The sequence below is a fragment of the Dermochelys coriacea genome, chromosome 8 (assembly GCF_009764565.3).
Source record: "Dermochelys coriacea isolate rDerCor1 chromosome 8, rDerCor1.pri.v4, whole genome shotgun sequence".
Lineage (NCBI taxonomy): Eukaryota > Metazoa > Chordata > Testudines > Dermochelyidae > Dermochelys > Dermochelys coriacea.
Window position 1 is genome coordinate 47,313,528 of NC_050075.1, and position 19,656 is coordinate 47,333,183.

Genomic DNA, 19,656 nt, shown 5'->3' on the forward strand with positions numbered 1-19,656 from the left:
AAGATGTAAGTAGTATAGGAAGGACTTCAGGGCTATTCTACACAGGGCTATCTAGCAGCATAATTATATCAGTATATTCCCCACGTGGACACTCTTACTCCCCCACTCCATGTCTGTCTGCTCTGATTAGATTGTAAGCTCTTCTGGGTGGGATCTGTCTACTACTCTGTGTTTGTACAGTGCCTAGCACGATGGGGCCCCATTCTCGGCTGGCCCTTAGGCACTACCACACTAAACAGGATTAATAACTATACTGGTATAATTGTACCAGTAAATTTCCCCATGCAGACAACCCTTAGACACTACAAAGATGAGCATTATAGAAACAGATTACAAGAGACTATGTAAAACAGCAACTTCTTACTCAATAGATCCACTCAGTTTTTAACACTTTTCACTCCTGTAAACCATGCCAAGTCAGCACATGCAGAAGAGAGGTGCATCATTAACAAAAGGATTAACTAAGAATGTGATATTGCAATGAAATGTGAACAACAGTCCATCTGCACCCAATTTACTGAAGGATCTGGGCTTAAATTCCAAGTGCAGCATCAAAATGTGCCCTCAATTACACCTTCATTATGCTATTTTCCTCATTGCCGGGGCAAACTGAATAAGTATCCTATCTCTGAGAAAAATGACAAACAATTGAAAGTCCTGATACTATGTATTGTCTGCAGAGCAGCGGCAAAGAGTGTTCAGCAAGGACTAGCCTGGCATCTTCCCTTTTTTCAAGTTTACAGTATATACTAAGGCCATGTCTTTAGTGAAGTTCTATTTTCAATTCCTCATTAAATTTGTTTAAAAAAAAAAAAAAAACCCTGCTCAGGCTGAATATTTCCATGTTTGATTGTAGTGAAAAAAAGTTATTTTACAAAATAACTGTTGCTGAGGTGCATAAAACGTTGTTTATGTTTTCACCAGAATGCAACTAAATAAACTAACTGTCCCACCACACACGTACTTTCAATTAAAAGGAGAAGAGCGTGTCCCATCGTTAAGTGAATACATAATAACTTTGTCACAGTGCAAGCACCAGCAGTGCAGAACTATGGTTATTGTGGGACAATAATTATTTCCCAGCCTTTGTGGGGTTTAATTTAACCTTAATAGTGCATTAAATTTCTTTGCACTTAACTTTTTTTAAAACAAAATGTTGCCATTTTCATTGCAGAGGCCCTGTGGAGTGAGTAACTACAAGAAAATCAGTTGTTAAGGGCTCGCTCCTCTAAAGGGCTCCATCTGCACAGTAAGGTCCACCCAGGTAGATCCATTGATAGGATCTAATAGAAGAAAATGCAACGGAATGAGGAGTTTGGTAACATGGCACTGATGCACTTTCTGGCGGCGTTTGGAGGATAGGTTAAAATGGCTAGTAGCTACACAAACAGACCACACTAAAGCACCCAAAAGAAGTTTCCCATGAGGAAGTACATGGCACTGATGCACTTTCTGGCGGCGTTTGGAAGATAGGTTAAAATGGCTAGTAGCTACACAAACAGACCACACTAAAGCACCCAAAAGAAGTTTCCCATGAGGAAGTACAAATTTCTCTGACCTCCATACACCAAAGAAATTCTATACACAAATGCTGTTCTACATATAACAAATCAGAGAGTGAGTGCTGTGATGTTTCATTTTTGCAAGTCTTGTAATGTTTGGAGCTGCTGTAACTACGACAAACACTTTCAGAGCTGATACAGAGATGTCCCTGCAGTAGAATCAAAGAGCTATTTTTTGTGGTTCACTTACCTATATATCTGAAGATACATCTGGTGTAACCGACAGCAGGAATCAGAGAGGAAAGGAATAAATTCCTGCAAAAGCCACCAATTTTTAATGGTATTTTCAAAATGAAATAACGATTAAATATATTTTTCTTCTGCTTACTTGAATTTATTTGTGAAATGCTTAATTATGAAGTCTAATTTTTAAAAATTGTAGCCTATTGTGATGCACAGTGCAAAAGAAATGCAAAATGCAAACACATGACAAATTATCAAGTAAAATTATCATATGTTTTTCCTCTTTAGGAAGCTAAATTAATAAGATCAGGGTTTTCTTAAACTTCATTTACAGGAGCAATAACCACAGTCAATCAAACAAACAAACAAAAATGCACTCTTCACATACACCTCTACCCTGATACAACGCGACCCGATATAACACGGGTTCACATACAATGCGGTAAAGCAGCCCCAACCCCACCCCCAGGGTCTGGGAGGCAGGAGCTGTGGGGGAGCACTTTGGGGGCCCCACAGGCCCAGAGTGGCCCGGGTGATTAGCAGGGGGGCCGGGAGCAGCCCACTCCGCTTCCCTCGCCCTGGCCCCAGCCCCGTCGCTTGGGGGAAGGGATCCCCCCCCTGCACTCACCGGCAGCAGAGGAAGCAGAGCAGCCCAGCCCCAGCCTGCTCCACTCCACCAGCTCCCAGCTGTGGCGCTCCGCTTCCCGCCAACAGTGAGTGCGGAGGGCGTCCTTTCCCCAACCTCGCTGCACTCACCGGCTGCGGGAAGCGGAGCGCCATGACTGGAAGCTGATGGAATGGAGCGGGCTGGGGCCATGTTGCTCTGCTTCCCGCCGTTGCCGGTGAGTGCCTGTCAGGGGGGCAGGGGTGTGGATAGGGGTTGGGTCTTGGGGGGTGATTAGGGATGGGGGGGTCCTCTGGAGGGGGCAGTCAGGGGACAAGGAGCAGGGGGGCCAAAGCAAGTTCGATATAACGCGGTTTCACATATAATGCGGTAAGATTTTTTGGCTCCCGCAGACCACATTATATCGGGGTAGAAATGTATTTTAAAGACTATTGATTATATCCCATGCATAAACAAAAAGATAACTGATATTAACACAACAGACAAGGTGATTATATACCTCATTATCTACTCTGCATTTGTTATTGCTGTTTTGTATGTGACTTAAATGAGTACCAAGAGGTTAAAATAAGACTATCAGAAGAAAGAGGTGGGGAGAGAAGGAAAGGACCGAGAGAAAGAGTAGGAAAGAGGAACGTGGTTCTCTGTAGTTATCCCTAGGTAGGTGATAGGAGCTTGCAGAAAATCCCAGGAAAAAAGAGTCCAGTCAGATTATTTATTTTTAGATCTCCTCCTCACATTTGTTTTAAGAGGGAGCTTAAGGTCTTTTTTAAGGGAAATCAAACACCAGATCTCACACCTTCAGAGACATCCTTACACCTTTTTTTGTGTAACAATTTTTCTCCACCCATCTCCATATGTAACTGATTCCTGTTCACCACTATTACACTGCTGCACAAGACTAGACAGAGGATTTATGGGGAGGGTTAGGAAGGGGATTTTCTTGGCTACATCCCAAACTTAACTAAGCTATTTTATAATAAGATGTTGGACAATGATTGAGATCTTCAGGTATCACCCCACCTCCAGCCTCCTGCTGCAGAAATGGAATCCAACTATTTGTGCTGGTGATACGGATAGTTGCCAACATCTAGACAAATGTTGCAAAGGGCAATTGTTCAAGTAAGTTGGGGGGTCTAGAGATCACTAGGACCGAAAGCCACTGGTGAACCTGTTTCTCTCTTGCACTCTCACTTGGTAGGTGTGTGAGTTAATATCCCAAATTTTGTAGACATGGAAACTTTGGCACAAAACCAAAGAGTCAGAGACAGGACTTGAATGAAGGAATCCTTTATTCTCAGTCCTGTACTTAATCCACTAGAACAGTGGTTTTCAACCTTTTTTCATTTGCAGACCCCTAAAAATTCTGGAATGGAGGCATAGAACCCCTTTGGAAATCTTATACATACTCTGTGGACTCCCATGGGTCTGCGGGCAACAGGTTGAAAACCACTGGACCAAACCATACTGCCTTTCATGCTATCAAATTCATCCTCCTAGTGGCAAAAGATCATATTGGATTCTCAATAACGGAACAAGTCAAATGAAGACAGTATGCTAGTAGGAAGCTGTTAGCGGGCCCTGTAAAATCAGCAACCTCCTGGGTGGAGCTACCTTCCCTAGCTGAAAACTAATCTGAGGCCCACTGAAAAAAGTTGAGGGTCCTATGGACAAATGCTAGCCCTGGGATGCTGGAAGTGGGACCATGAATATGTTGTGAACATTATGGTAAATGAGCAACAAGCCTACACCCCTCGCAACTGTCTGTTTACATTTTCGAGGCAATGTTGGTTCAGTGCTAACTGTGAGGGATAAGCACCCCCTACTGACTCATCAATGCCACTGTCTGCTGCATCTCGCTGCTCCCATCCCATTTTAGCCAATACTGACCCTGCTTAGCGTGTGAAATCTGATGGAGTCAGAGAGCATGGTGTTCAGCTGGAAGAATATAGCAAGGCAGCTATTTAGCAGAAGATAGACAGAAGTAGTGAACCGTATTAGGTATCCAAATTGTATTACATGTGAGATAATAAATCACAAGTAGGTAAGTATGGGTGTTAATTATGCCATCCAGATACCACAGTCATAAATATGGTGTAGCAAAACAAAATACTTGATCAGTGTGTCTATTTGCATAATACAGAGTTAGTTTTATACTCATGTAGGACCCATATAATAAATCATACCTTGATGTAGTGAACAAGGGAATTAGCAAAGAATCTACACAGTTTAACTGTCTTCTGGAACAACTTGTAGTCAGTGCTCTCCTATCAAAAAGGAAAGCAGCAATAAAAACACCAAGGACAGACTAAGAAGATATCAAAGAAAGCAACATTGCAAGATACGCTGCTATCAGGGCTAGAAGCTTTATCTTGTTTGTTAAAGGACGCTTGGATTCCATACAAACACAGCAGAAATTGGGGAAAACCCCTAAGAACATGTGATATCTCCGCAATCTCAAAACAATTTTTCACAGGAATCTTCAAAGTTTAACTGTTGTCTTTTTAATTGACCTAGTGAAAGCAGCAGTATGTGAAATGAATGAGATTCCTGATAGAGTACTGAAGGTGGGGTGGGAAGGAGAATAGTCTTTGTATCTACCCAAAGTATCCTGGATGCTAACCAGGGCTATTAGACTCCTTTTCAATATGGTTTACTAGAGAACCTTGTAAGCAATGTGAATGTAAAATGAGACTATTTTTTAGCCAATAACACTGCATAGCAAACATATCTATCTTTGCAGTGCTTCCTAACCCAACTCTTTCTCAAGCCCAAAAGTAGTTTTGGGGGATTGTTCATTCACCTGTGTCCCAGACAGCTTCATCTGCTCAGCCAGCTGCAAACAGGAATGGAACGAGAAGAGGGTGTCCTTGCACAGGCCACTGAGGATGTCCTTGTGTTTCAAATGGTTCTGGAGCAGGCAATGGTGCTTGAGGCTTTGCCTAACAAAGCCAGACAGGAACAGGATCAGATGCTTAATTGTCACAAACAAATCAAGTGACAACAGGTCATAATAAGCACTATTCCACAGACCCTACTCTACTCTGTCTAGGCTCCTACACTGCACCCATCACCATTGTATCTGAGTGCACTAATGCAGCAGTGTCTTGACAAATGCCAAGGAACTCAGAGACAGAACCACTCTAGCCCCATTGTGACTATTTATTGAAGCACAAAAGGGATACAGGATGCGTCAAATCGGTGACAGAATCTAATCCAACAGTGTCGGTGGAATTCCAATTCAGACCCTTGTGGAACATTTAAATCATAATATTGTATTTAGAATTTATTTCCTTAACACAATATAAAAAAGATCAAAGAGTGTTTCACTTTCTAAGGCAAGGCTCATAACTTTTTCAACTGAGAATGCACTACTAGTTGAATTTCAGTGGGAATCAGGGCCCCACCTCCCATAGGCACTTTTGAAAAGCCTAGCTTTAAACAAGTTATAAAACAGTGGCTCTAAAATACACTTGGGATACACAACAGCAACATTCAAAGTATTAAAACATACTTGATTATGAACTTCCATGTGTTGGCATGAAGAGCATGGTCCATGTTGGAAATGACAGAGCAGATCTCCAGCACAGTATGGATCACTGCAGAGGGAACAGTAAGTAAGAGCAAATAAACACTGAGTTTAAATAAACTTGTATAATCAATGCCTGAAAAAAACAAACACAGCTGTCACATCACTGCATTTGCAAAACCACTTCCAGTTTTGGAAAACTGACCAATTATCAAGTGCCGAATGCTCTCAACTCCCACTGAAGGCAACAGGAATTGAGGGTGCTCAACATCTAGCAGGAAGTGCTCTGCATCTTGGGGGATCAGGCCCACTGTCTGTAGAAAACAGGGGGCTGGGAAGGATAAAAAGTATTTCATATACACACCTGACACCATATCTATAATACTGTCCTCAGCAGAAGCAGATTCCATAGTGATCATATCAAGCAGCTCCATAAGCTGCTTTTGAAGAGAATAGGTTTCTTTAAACAGAGATTGGAGGAGGTCAGAAATCAAGTGCAGGCACCCACTGTACAGTGACTCGCTGTCCTATAGGAAACGTGGGAATAGGGAGAGTTAGAAAATGTCTGAGAATCAAGATCTGATGTTGCTCCTGCTGAAATCAATGGGAATTTTGTTACAAATGTCAATGGACGCAGAATCAAGGCATACAAACATCTACTTCAACTCACACAACCAGCAAGAGCTGTAGATTTTAAATAGCCCTCTGTGGTTACTATGCATGAAATACAAAATCCCACTCACTCAGGGCCTGATTGAAAGACCCGTGAATCAGCAAGAACCTTTCTAGTGATTTAACTGAACTTTGGATCAGACCCTTGATGCATGACTCTAAAATCAGATTTCTACCAAAATCTAGGTCCATACTTCATGACAAACATAGTTGTATCCCACAGGTTTCCCAGTACTTTAAAGTGTTTCTTAATAATAAATTGCCTACTGGAGGAGAAGTCCTTAGCAAAGGTCACCCTGTGTAATTTGGCTCCATAAGAATTTAACGTTTCTAATAAACAAGGAAGACAAGCTCACAAGTGAAACTGATGCCAATAGGATGGATAACAAATTACTATGTCTTATGATACCGGCACTGCTTATAGCAGGAAAGGTTTCAAGCACAACAATCAGTTTTCCTCCATGTGCAGGTGCTGCAAAATGCGATGCCGACATGTTTTTATATATAATGCAAAGTATTTAATCCCAATCACAAGTCTGCCTTAAAACTTGCACTGAATCATAGAGTTAATATTAACACATCCATAACCACTTACAGCTCTGCAAATCCACTGAAGACAATGGGCTTCCACGGGTGTCAATGAGGGCCTAATTAGCTAAACAAGTTATTGGGCACAATACAGGAGTAACTGGGTGAAGTGTAATGGCCTGTGGTATACAGATCAGACTAGATAATCTAATGATCCTGTCTCATCTTAAACTGTATGATTTTCATCAGAAGAATCTTTATTACTGGTAACAATGCACAAGACGGAAATAACTGAGCTTGGCTTTCAGAGGTCAGGCTGAGTTTGCAGGGCTGGCAGTTGGAAAAGCCATCTTCATACTTGTAAACTGAGCACATCTGATCCAAGATTGAGGCAACAAATATGGAAAGCCACAAGTTACTTTTCAAAGCAGAATCACATCTCAAAGGATTTTTAAATGATCTATAACTAGATCTAGAATCATTTTCTCTCCTATTAATCCAGAGACCTACCTTGCAGTGCATAAATGTGTTTTTGATTACATAAAGAACAGAAGAGGGAAGGGTATGGATGCTCTCTAGAGGCACAGGCTCCTGCAGGGTACAGATATGTCGCACACAACCCGTCAGAGTTTCCAGCAGCTGCACCATAGTCTGCAAGTGAGATCATCATCACTGAAGGCACAATCTATAACAATACACTGCAGCGGTTAATTCAAAAAGCAAAATTATAAAGAATCTCTTCCGTTTTGCATTTGGCTAAACTGTTCTCTGTCTTTTAGGACATTAGCAAATGGAAAAGTATTAGGAAGCTAGAAAGATGAATAGGTTTCAGAGTAGCAGCCGTGTTGGTCTGTATTCGCAAAAAGAAAAGGAGTACTTGTGGCACCTTAGAGACTAACAAATTTATTAGAGCATAAGCTTTCGTGAGCTACAGCTCACTTCATCGGATGCATGAAGCTCTGTAAAAAAAAAAAAAAAAACAGCAGCAGCTTCAGACCACAGCTTTTCTGTGATGTCATAGTCTCTTTATGTGAGAGTCATGTTTGTAGTGCCTGCTGTTTATCAGTTATTTATTATTTCAAGATTGACAGTATCAACTAACAGATCTTTCAAAGCACAGGGAAGGGGTTGGAATGGGGGCAGGGAAGGGGTGGGAAGAGGTGGGGCAGGGCCGGGGCAGCTCTAGGAGGTGATCAATGGTGCGGCCCTCGGGCCAATGTACTAGTCCTCATGTGGCCCTCGTGGTCATTTGAGTTTGAGACCCCTGAAATAGAGTCAATAACAGATAAGCATGAAACCTCACAATGCAACATGATGAAAATCAAGACCAACAGTGCAGAGGGCTGAAGGTCTAAGGCCCCGTGCAAGTATTTATACACATGCTGAACTACCCTTTATCAACAGAAATATATGGCCACTGCCTGACATATTCAAACTAGCTGCACTATGACAAATCCAGAACTGAATTTTACATTCAGTTGTTACTGGCACAAACACTTCCCAAATCTCTCCACAGTTTTGGTAAAAAACATATAGTCACCTAACCACTCCTCTTACAGCCCATTTCAATAGACTTACCTGTAAAACATTCCTCACTGCTTTGCATAATTCTAAATTCTGGCTGGTTAGTCCTTTGGCTTGACAGGATAATTCATACAACAAATCATCAAATAATTGTATTGCCTGTCAGAATAAAGAAAATTAAAATAAAACTGATATTAATTGACTCCAACATATACCCAGTATAAAACAAGGGCACCCATCTTACATCCACTTTCATCTTTGATATGGAGGTGTGGAATGCAGAGACTTTACGCTTCATAGCCTAGCTGTTTGAAGCAAGAAGTACTGCATGCCAGAACCTGCAGTCTCCATAGGTCGCACTTCTATTTAAGATGAGGACAGATATCATGTGTTCTGTTATTACACAGAAATGAGTCTCTCTACAGTTAGAGCTTCCCATTTAACCTCCAACCCCAACTTTAACCAATATTAACATTACTACAAATTTTATGTGGCACCTTAGAGACTAACAAATTTATTAGAGCATAAGCTTTCGTGAGCTACAGCTCACTTCATCGGATGCATGAAGTGAGCTGTAGCTCACGAAAGCTTATGCTCTAATAAATTTGTTAGTCTCTAAGGTGCCACAAGTACTCCTTTTCTTTTTGCGAATACAGACTAACACGGCTGCTACTCTGAAACCTACAAATTTTATATAATACATCATACCCTAGAACAGACTTTTCTTAAGTTTAGTTCAAATCAATCATTTTGGAGATACAGCGTTTTGTTTTATTTTAAAGGCAGTTTATTATTCTGAAAAGGTTAACTCTTTCCGTTCCTAATATAGGAGGTTTGGAGGTTGTGTCTTTTTGAAGATTTGTTTTTCTTTTGGTTGGTCTTGATGTCTTAGAGTTGTTAGTCGTGGGATTAGAAAGATATAAGCAGCTCTTTCCAAGCATATACAGAATGTTGCATCGCAGATGTGGTGAAATTACACAGGTTTAGGATATGCACATTATGAACCAGTTTCTTTCTATGCTCTGAAAACCTGTTGAGGATGATTAATATTGGGGTAGGAACCGACCAGGACTGTCTACAAGCAGGGGTTCTAGGGAATTAAACTTCTACAGACAATGGGAGCTAGGCAACCCCTATTGTAGTTTCTTCTATTTCATTTAAAATGTGACTATTTAATTAAAGAATTTCAGTATAACTATAATAAATAGGGAGTATTTCATGTTGTCAGGATTGACCATATCCTAGGTTAACTTGGCCTTACAGGTTATTTGCTACAAATACTTTGGTCTTGGGCCTTGCAATTTATTTAGCCAAAGAAGAACCCTGAAGTTATAATAATAAATAAATAATCATAATAATGTAATGCTGCATTTGCTTATCATCTGTTTTCATAGGTCAAATTTTCTCAAAACCGGATTTTACAATTCACTTCATTATTGACTACATCATGCATAACATCATTGGCCCACTCCTCCTGACATTGAAACTAACAATAAAAATCACAGAAGCAGGACTCAGGATATAAAATCATGAGACCGTTTTAGAGTGAAAGGGAATGTATTTCAAACATTAGCTTGATCTCAAAACAAGAATTCTATCAAACTATTACAGACCTTGTAGTAACCAGGTTTCTAGTATTGTATTGATGTTTGAGTCTTCACATTACGGAAGACATCATACCTTGGGTAACACTTTTGAGAAAAAGGTTTGCTCTAATTCTGAAAGGTTGATATGAGGCAGAAACATTTCAGTCAGGATCTTCAGCACACCTGTGAAGCAAAATATTTACAGTAAAGAAGAACACCAAAATGATCAAAAAAAATACCACTACCGAAGTCTCACTATAATAAAAATACTTGCAACTGCACAACTATTCTTTCTGATGGTACAAGGGGATAGCAATCCTAACAAATAAATTGATAGCCTGAGAGGGTTAGGAGGGAAGGAAGGAATCCCACTCCACCCTCATTGCAATGCACATTTGGAGAGGTGCATGAATGTAGAGATCTTTACCTTCCCAGGAAGCAACAATCTGATACACATCACTATATCCTATAGATAGGATACCAGGCCACATTGACTAGTAATTTGAATCAATATGACAACCCCTATATATAAGCTTACTGTAGGCCAAAATCTAAGCATGGACAACACCTATTGAAGCTAATGGAAGTTGCACTTGAAAATGTATCCCTGTATATACATTCTCTTCCAGTTCCCCCTCTCTTGGATGATCCTAACACATGCACTTCTAAAAAGAACACCTGAGGCACTCGAGCAAACTTTTAAAAAATGGTTTTCAGAGCTTCCTTAAACTGTCACCTACTGTCTGCATTTCTTTCCCCCATTCTTTACCAGAATATTTATAATACATGTGATTGCCTTTCTAATTAACCTGCAAATACCCTCTTACCACAATCTGGTTTTCGTGAGCTTAGAACCACTTCCATGTTGATGACAAATTATGATACCAGTGTACAAGTGAGATAGAAAGTGAAAAGAGATTCTATTTTAAACAAATACCCTAGCAATTATCAATGGCCCAAAAGGGAAAACAAGATCTTCATACACACACATGCATCTATTTCTCTTTTTGTTTTTAAGTTGTTCAGAATGTCTGTGATTGTTGAAGGTTGTCTTATAAAACCAAGGAAGATTATGTTATAGAAGTATTTGTAATTAACACAGGAGCTACAATACAATAATTGTAATACAAAATGATTTATAGGGAAGAGGCACTGAAACACCAAATAAAGTTATCATAACTTACGAATATGCTCAGTCCAGTCATCAGAATTTTGATACATAGAGTAAAAATGTTAAAGAAAAAAAAACCAAAAATGTACTGAAGTACAGACTAATCCCACTGTGGAAGTTGCTATGACTCCAGTTCTGCAAACACTTAAAAGGATGTGGTAAATCAATGGCACTGTTTCCATAGTAGCATCCACCATGAGCTTAAATGCAAGCAGGATTAGGACCAATATAAATACAACTATGTACACACAGATACCTATTCAAAGTGAATTTGGGGGGAAAAAAAAAAGGTACTCAACTACTTTAATCAAATACAAAAATGAACAGAATTTTGTTTATAATTTTGAATTATTCCTACTTTCCAATGCATTCCAGTAACACCACTCTCTATCCTACTTTTAATCAGACTGTCTACATAAAAGACAGTATGCAGCGTAGTTGTAGTCATATAACGTTTCCAGGATATTAGAGAGACAAGGTGGGTGAGGTAATATCTTTATTGGACCAACTCCTGTTGGAGAGAGACAAGCTTTTGAGCCACAGGTTCTTCAGGTCTGGGAAAGGAACTCCCAGCAGCAAAAACACCCTATCGCCCCTGTGGATGAACACTTTTCATGCATCCGATGAAGTGAGCTGTAGCTCTCGAAAGCTTATGCTCAAATAAATTTGTTAGTCTCTAAGGTGCCACAAATACTCCTTTTCTTTTTGCAAATACAGACTTACACAGCTGCTACTCTGAAACGTTTCACAAAGCGATCACTCTGTCTGACTTATGTCCTCATCCTCAAAAGAAACCTGCACAATGCTTTCAAAAAGACGAGCCTGGGAGCTTAAATTCATTTCTCTGCTAGATGCTAAAAATCATGGACAGAAGAGACTGTGGATTTATGGTTTATTACAACAATCTGCAACCTATAAACCCCCTCCTTCCTCCTATGATTGCAGAGGAGTAAACAAGCCACTCTACCTTGAATGGTCCTTTACAATATGTGCTAACTACTTATGCTAAACAATCTGTTCCACCTTGAGTTTTGCTGTGAGGCTGGCAGTTCCCTTCCCAGACCTGAAGAACAGCTCTGTGGGGCTCAAAAGCTCCAACGAGAGACTGCTGAATTGGAATTAATTTGCAAACTGGATACAATTAACTTAGGCTTGAATAGAGACTGGGAATGGATGAGTCATTACACAAAGTAAAACTATTTCCCCATGTTATTTCTCCCCCCCACCCCACCCCCCACTGTTCCTCTGATATTCTTAGAGACTAACAAATTTATTAGTTAGTCTCTAAGGTGCCACAAGTACTCCTTTTCTTTTTGCGAATACAGACTAACATGGCTGCTACTCTGAAATCTGATATTCTTGTTAACTGCTGGAATTAGCCTACCTTGCTTGTCACCATGAAAGGTTTTCCTCCTTTCCCCCCCCTGCTGCTGGTGATGGCTCATCTTAAGTGATCACTCTCCTTACAGTGTGTATGATAAACCCATTGTTTCATGTTCTCTGTGTGTGTGTGTATATAAATCTCTCCTCTGTTTTTTCCACCAAATGCATCCGATGAAGTGAGCTGTAGCTCACAAAAGCTTATGCTCTAATAAATTTGTTAGTCTCTAAGGTGCCACAAGTACTGCTTTTCTTTTTGTGAATACAGACTAACACGGCTGCTACTCTGAAACCTGTCAAAAGCTTGTCTCTGTCATCAACAGAAGTTGGTCCAATAAAAGATATTACCTCACCCACCCTGTCTCTCTACACAGAAGATTAACATTCAATAATTTTAAATAACTAAAAGTTGGTGCTCGTAAGTTTTTTTTAACTCCTCTTTTATGTTTCAGTGTCAGAATTAGAATCTTCTTTTCACTGCAGTTTTCCTTTTACATGTTTATTCTTGTAGAGTATGTTATTTTAAGAGGATTATTATAATTCAGGGTTGCTAAATTTCAAATTTACCCTTTTGGAATACTGAATTATTTTTACGTTGGATTTTCACTTTACTGCACTGCTGTTACATTTGCTAACCAGGCCCACATGTTCTTTATTTTCAGAACTCTGTGATACTCTGTTATTTTTATTTTGGTAAGTTCATCTTTAGAAAAGTGAAACTGAAAAGCCGTGACCCTGAAAGCTGCTCTGCGAGGCGGGTCCTGCACTCATCCAGAGCCCTGAAGGGGGGCTTAACAGTATGAGGGGTCAGTGGGATAAGTGTGCAAAAACTAAACACAATACACTGCAATGGAAGTAGGGAGGAAATAAGAGAAACAGAGCAACAAGTGGTAGCTAAGGCTGGAGAACAGGGTAAGAAAGGCTATGGGCTGTACACAATAATGGGTGTCTGGCAGTCAGAAACCAACAGTGCTAGGCAATGGAGACCCTGCATAAACCCATCAACCCTATGACTGCCCCAATGCTGCCCAACAGCTACCCCACATCAGCTCTCATCAGTGCACAGACACCACCCTATCCCTGCCCCCAACACTCGCAATTCTGCCCCATGCCATCCCATCAGCACCTGACACCAGTTCCTTTCCTGTCACAGCAATACCCTACAGCGACACCCCACAGCACCCTGGCCCCAGCCCTGTCCCAGTGACATCCCCAGCGTCACAGCCCCGTCCCAGTGACATCCCACAGCACCTCAGCCCCACCGACACCCTACAGAGCCCCATCCCCATCCTAGTGGCACCCCACAGAGCCTCAGCCCCATGACACCCCCCAGCACTCAGCCCCATTCCTGCCCCACTGACACCCCGCAGTGCCCCATCCTCGTACCACTGACATCCCACACAGCCCCTAGCCACATCCCTGCCCCAGTGACACCCTGCAGCGCCCCATCAGCAGCCCAGTGACACCCCACCGCAACTCAGCGCCACCCGGGCCCCAGTGAGACCCTACAGCGCCCCAGTCCTGCTCCGGTGACACCCCGCAGGGCCCCAGCCCCATCCTTGCCCCAGTGTCACCCTATAGCGCCCCAGTGACGCCCCGCAGCCCCTCGCCGCCCCGGCCTGGGCCCCGCGGAAGGATATGAGCAGGCGGGGCAGGACGCAGGGCAGCTCCCGGCGGCAGAGCGCCCCGTCCCAGCCGCCCAGCTCTCGCAGCAGCAGCTCGGGGTCCGCCGGGGACATGGCCCGCTCCGGCTCCGGCTCCGGCTCCGTCCCCGGCAGCCGCGCCGCGCCTCGCGCTCTCCCAGCAGCCCCGGCGGCAGGCGGCAGGCGCCGCGCTGCGTGGGGCGGGGCGGGGCGGGGCGGGGCAGAGCGCGCGGCGGCGTGAGGCGGCCGGGCCCGGCACAGGGGCGGGAAGGGCCGGTGGGGGCGGTATGTATCCGTGCGCGCTAGGGCCGCGGGGGAGCCCCGGGCCAGGGTGAGTGACCCCCTCCCCCGCAGCCAGCCAGGGCCAAAGGGGGAGTCCCCGGGCCAGGGTGAGTGACCCCCTCCCCCGCAGCCAGCCAGGGCCAAAGGGGGGGTCCCCGGGGCAGGGTGAGTGACCCCCTCCCCCGCAGCCAGCCAGGGCCAAAGGGGGGGTCCCCGGGCCAGGGTGAGTGACCCCCTCCCCCGCAGCCAGCCAGGGCCAAAGGGGGGGTCCCCGGGCCAGGGTGAGTGACCCCCTCCCCCGCAGCCAGCCAGGGCCAAAGGGGGGGTCCCCGGGCCCGGGTGAGTGACCCCCTCCCCCGCAGCCAGCCAGGGCCAAAGGGGGGTCCCCGGGCCAGGGTGAGTGACCCCCTCCCCCGCAGCCAGCCAGGGCCAAAGGGGGGGTCCCCGGGCCAGGGTGAGTGACCCCCTCCCCCGCAGCCAGCCAGGGCCAAAGGGGGGGTCCCCGGGCCAGGGTGAGTGACCCCCTCCCCCGCAGCCAGCCAGGGCCAAAAGGGGGGGTCCCCGGGCCAGGGTGAGTGACCCCCTCCCCCGCAGCCAGCCAGGGCCAAAGGGGGGGTCCCCGGGCCAGGGTGAGTGACCCCCTCCCCCGCAGCCAGCCAGGGCCAAAGGGGGGGTCCCCGGGCCAGGGTGAGTGACCCCCTCCCCCGCAGCCAGCCAGGGCCAAAGGGGGGGTCCCCGGGCCAGGGTGAGTGACCCCCTCCCCCGCAGCCAGCCAGGGCCAAAGGGGGGGTCCCCGGGCCAGGGTGAGTGACCCCCTCCCCCGCAGCCAGCCAGGGCCAAAGGGGGGGGTCCCCGGGGACAGATTTGTTCTGGGGAAGCAGCAGATCGAGCACGGGAGTGGGCACCAGGAAACATGGTCTCTATTCCCAGCTGTGCCGTTGGCCTGTGGAGTGTCTTTGGGCAAGTCACTCCCCTGCTCTCTGTGCCTTTTTCCCCTCTCGTCCTGTGTCTGTCTGGTCTCTTTAGCGATTGCAAATTCTTCAGGACAGACGGTCTCTTGCTGTACGTGTACAGTGCCCGGCACAATGGGGCCCTGATCTTAGACTCTGGAGGCTACTGTAGCACAAATAGCAATGTGAGAAGAACAGAGCCCTAGGCCCTATTCTTGCAAACATTTATGCCTGTGCTAAACTCTATTCACAAGATTGTGGGACTCCATTAAAGATAAGAATCTCCCAAAGCAACGGGGCTGCTCACATGAGTAAAAAGAAAAGAAGTACTTGTGGCACCTTAGAGACTCCTTTTCTTTTTACTGATACAGACTAACACGGCTGCTACTCTGAAACCTCACATGAGTAAGGTTAAGTAGGGATGAAGTGTGTGCAGAATTAGTGTAACTGCAGGCGGTGCGAGTGGAGAACTGGACTAGTGCTAGTCTGTGTGGTTGGATCTAGTTTTCAGACTAGAGGGATGTGAATATGAGCCATATGATTATTTAGATATTAGAATTTTTATTCAAATTAGAAATTGTCTCATTTCTGGCACAGTTTCCGACTGATGGTGTCACTTTTATTGTTAAAGTCAGGACAAAACCAAACATATAATACCAAGTGAGAATCAGATGCCCTGAAAAAGAACAAGAGAAACCCTGGCATAGTAGTTCAAAATAGAGCAAGTAGAATGCAGAGCAATAATCTTTTAATTTACAGACGAGAATGAGACCACAGTCTGAAATTTGGAACAATCACATTTTCTTGTCAGACAATCAAATTTGAAATTTTAGTTTCCTGTAGGCAAGCAATTTATATCTTGAACTTGTCAGTGTACTTTGCAGGGAGGAAGGCTGTGACTAAAGCACAAGATTAAATTATTCAGGAGACCAGACTTTACTCAACTCCGCCATTCACTTCCTGCTTCACAAATCCCTTAATTGTCTTTTGTTTTCTCCTCTGTGAAATGGGAATAGTAAAAATTGCTTACCTCAAAGGGATGTTACAAGGTGGCATTAGATAATATTTGTAACTTATGTTGTCCTTTGGACAGAGGTGAAAGTAAGCCAGTACGCCCCAGTTCGGCGTACCGGCAAGAGCCGGTGCACCATACTGGGGCAGCCCGGCTTCCCCAGGGGGCAATGTAAAGGGCTTGGGGCTCCCAGTAGTGGCTGGAGCCCCAGGCCCTTTAAATTGCTTCCAGAGCCCCACTGCTGGAGCCCTGGGGTATCAGCTGCGGGGCTCTGGCGGCTATTTAAAGGGTCTGGGGCACCCCTGCTTCTACCGCCCCAGCCCTTTAAGTAGCCACTGAAGCCCCACCGCCACTACTCCAGGGCTCCAGAGGCTATTTAAAGGACCGGGGCAGTAGAAGCAGGGGAGCCGCAGGCCCTTTAAATAGCCCTCAGAGCCCTGAGGTAGTGGGGGCTCCAGGAGCTATTTAAAGGGCTGGGGCTCCAGCTGCCTCTGCTGCCCCGGTCCTTTAAATAGCCGCTGGAGCCCTGCTGCTTCCCCTGGGCTCTGGCGGCTAATTAAAGGACTGGGGCAGTAGAAGCAGTGGAGCCCCAGGCCCTTTAAATAGCCCCAGGAGCCCTGGGCTGCTGCTGCTACCCCAGTGGGGAAGGGGGAGAGGAGAACGGGGGGGGCACTTAGCTTACAGGGTGGGCTGGGGCTGGCTCTGACCCCCTCAGCCCCACCCCTTCCGGCGGCCAGAGCTGGCCCCAGCATACCGGTAAGTCACTCGATTTACTTTCACCCCTGCCTTTGGATAGATACACACGCAAAGTATTTATCTTTCAATTTAATGAAATGTGATATTTGACATATATTCTCTTTTTATAGAATTCAACAGATGAATTTGCAGAGAAAGTGGACATTATACCTGCAAAGTAAAGGCTTTCATAGTGATGAATAATGTAAAGATCTTTGCAGACAGTTTTTAATTGCAGAAGAGCAGCCTTACAGCCAGCGAGCAAGTTCTTATCTGCACAAGCCATAGAAGAAAAATCATATTTATATTAACAATTTCATTGGCTGAGTGTCTGCCCTATTGTAACTTTGGATATAAGCTGTGATTTATTTTTTTCGTATTTCATAGGAAAATGGCTTTTCAGTTTAACTTCTCTATTGAAGAGAAAGCAGAAAATGAACTCGAGACTCTTGGTGTTACAGCCTTGCAGCTGGAATCTGCACAGGCTTCTTTGAATCCAGGTGGATCTACAGAAAAGAGCAAAGAAATTTCATCAGAAGAAAATGTTGTGCACAAGGAGTCTCTGTGTGCACAGGAGGCAACACCCAAAACTGCAGCTCCATTAGCAAACTGTAGCCCTGATAAAAGCCAGGTCCAGGTGCTGCCAAAGAAACGAGCCCACTTTAAAGTTGCCAAAGAGCATAATATTCCTGAAGATTTCAGCAAAGTGTTAGAAAATAAAGTTATGGAAGCTGTACAGGGCCTATACTATGTAAATATTTCCCTGGTGGAAATGACCCTTTCAAATGACTCCCATGATGAAGACATAGTGTCTAAAAGTATTTCTTCTCACTCTGATCTCATCACAGGCATCTATGAAGGGGGGCTGAAAATATGGGAATGCACTTTTGATCTCATGGATTATTTGGCAGAGGCTGAAATGCAGTTTATCAACAAGACAGTCTTGGATCTTGGTTGTGGGGCTGGGCTGCTGGGAATAGTTGCATTAAAGAGAAAAGCTAAAAAAGTCCACTTTCAGGACTATAACCACACTGTGATTGATGAAATAACCTTGCCTAATGTGGTGGCTAACTGTACTGATGGCGGTGGTGATGGCGGAATTAGTGAACCTCCTTCAAAGAAGCACAAGAAAGGAAACTTCGTACCAGCTCTAATGTCTAAGTGCAGATTTTTTTCCGGAGAATGGGCTGAGTTTAGCCAACTCATGTTAAGCGTCAGCAAACCCTTTTCAAAGTATGACCTTATTCTCACATCAGAGACCATCTACAATCCTGACAACTACAGTGCTTTGCATGATACGATTTCTAAACTATTGGATAAAAATGGCCGTGTGTATTTGGCTAGCAAAGCACATTATTTTGGAGTGGGAGGCGGTGTGCATATCTTTGAGAAATTCATTGAAGAGAGGAATGTGTTCAGGACTAGAACTGTCAAAGTTATCAATGAAGGACTGACGCGGTACATTATTGAAATAGCCTTTAAGATTTCCAGTTAATCCACTAATTCCCCATTGTGCCTGTTAAATATCTTAATAAAGATGTGATTTATAGCCAGATGTCCCTCTGCCTTTTTATCTATTGAGTTGTTCTGAAATGTCTTATAGGTTAGGTTGTTTTTTCCTTCTTTGTGTGAGTGGGAGAAAAAGGTGAAGAATTCATTTTCACTATATAATTGTATATATTTGCTTTTTTCATATGAGTTTTTATAAGTGTTGTCAGAAGGTGCCAAATTGACAAGACGAGGCACTCTTAAATTCTCTGTCATAAAATAGATATAACAGAGAAAGCAGCTGTACAACTTTCTTCATCCATCTGCCTCCTCTCTTCTTTACAGGAACACCTCTACATGTAAGGGAACTCAGCTTCCATTCCACTTCAATTCTTGGCCTGTCTGCTGAGGCTGCCCAACAAGGGTGTTGGTTAATACTCTGTGGTTGTGGCAGAGACGCTGGTCCACTAAAGACTGGACTGAAACCAATTAATTGAATGTTGGCCACTGAAGGGTCATCAGTTGGTAATTACTAGCAATCAACCCTCACTGGGGCTTGATTTAAAACTTGTAAATATCCTGCTCAAAATACAAACTTGCACCCTACCTACCTAAAAGTCTCTAACAAGGTCTTCACATTCTGTCCTAAGCTGTAGTGTAATATTGTGCAGTGTTAAATTGCATCAACTGAATACATTAGAGGTGCCTGTATTCAGTGATGGATTAAGCATTCCTGTGTTAATTTAACCACACAATTTGGATCTAAAGGTGGGGAATATTTGAGGA

At 44.1% G+C, this 19,656-nt stretch overlaps 2 protein-coding genes across 5 annotated transcripts in view; one reads left to right on the top strand and one right to left on the bottom strand.

Annotated features, from left to right (window-relative positions):
- Window positions 1-14,537, bottom strand: part of C8H1orf112 (chromosome 8 C1orf112 homolog) — a 35,670-nt gene extending 21,133 nt beyond the window's left edge. The window contains 10 exon segments of the mRNA XM_038414019.2: window positions 1,753-1,817; window positions 4,557-4,637; window positions 5,174-5,312; window positions 5,885-5,969; window positions 6,264-6,426; window positions 7,610-7,750; window positions 8,678-8,782; window positions 10,304-10,392; window positions 11,394-11,433; window positions 14,401-14,537. Of these exon segments, the coding sequence (XP_038269947.1) occupies window positions 1,753-1,817; window positions 4,557-4,637; window positions 5,174-5,312; window positions 5,885-5,969; window positions 6,264-6,426; window positions 7,610-7,750; window positions 8,678-8,782; window positions 10,304-10,392; window positions 11,394-11,433; window positions 14,401-14,499 (1,007 nt within the window). The 5' untranslated portion in view covers window positions 14,500-14,537.
- A 4-nt stretch (window positions 14,538-14,541) lies between these two features.
- METTL18 (methyltransferase like 18) lies at window positions 14,542-18,935 on the top strand. Of its 4 annotated transcripts, none has more exons than XM_043491135.1 (2): window positions 14,542-14,679; window positions 17,514-18,935. In XM_043491135.1, exon 2 carries the CDS (start codon window positions 17,774-17,776, stop codon window positions 18,875-18,877), a length of 1,104 nt encoding a protein of 367 aa, XP_043347070.1. In that variant the 5' UTR covers window positions 14,542-14,679; window positions 17,514-17,773; the 3' UTR covers window positions 18,878-18,935. The 4 variants fall into 4 exon arrangements, with proteins under 4 accessions (XP_043347070.1, XP_038269324.1, XP_043347069.1 ...); XM_038413396.2 differs by having other exon boundaries at window positions 14,626-14,688; XM_043491134.1 differs by having other exon boundaries at window positions 14,626-14,679; window positions 15,712-18,935.
- The last annotated feature ends 721 nt before the right edge of the window (window positions 18,936-19,656 follow it).

Excerpts from the sequence above, each read along its gene's own strand:
- METTL18 (XM_043491135.1), top strand. The coding sequence starts at position 17,774 with ATGGCTTTTCAGTTTAACTTCTCTATTGAAGAGAAAGCAGAAAATGAA.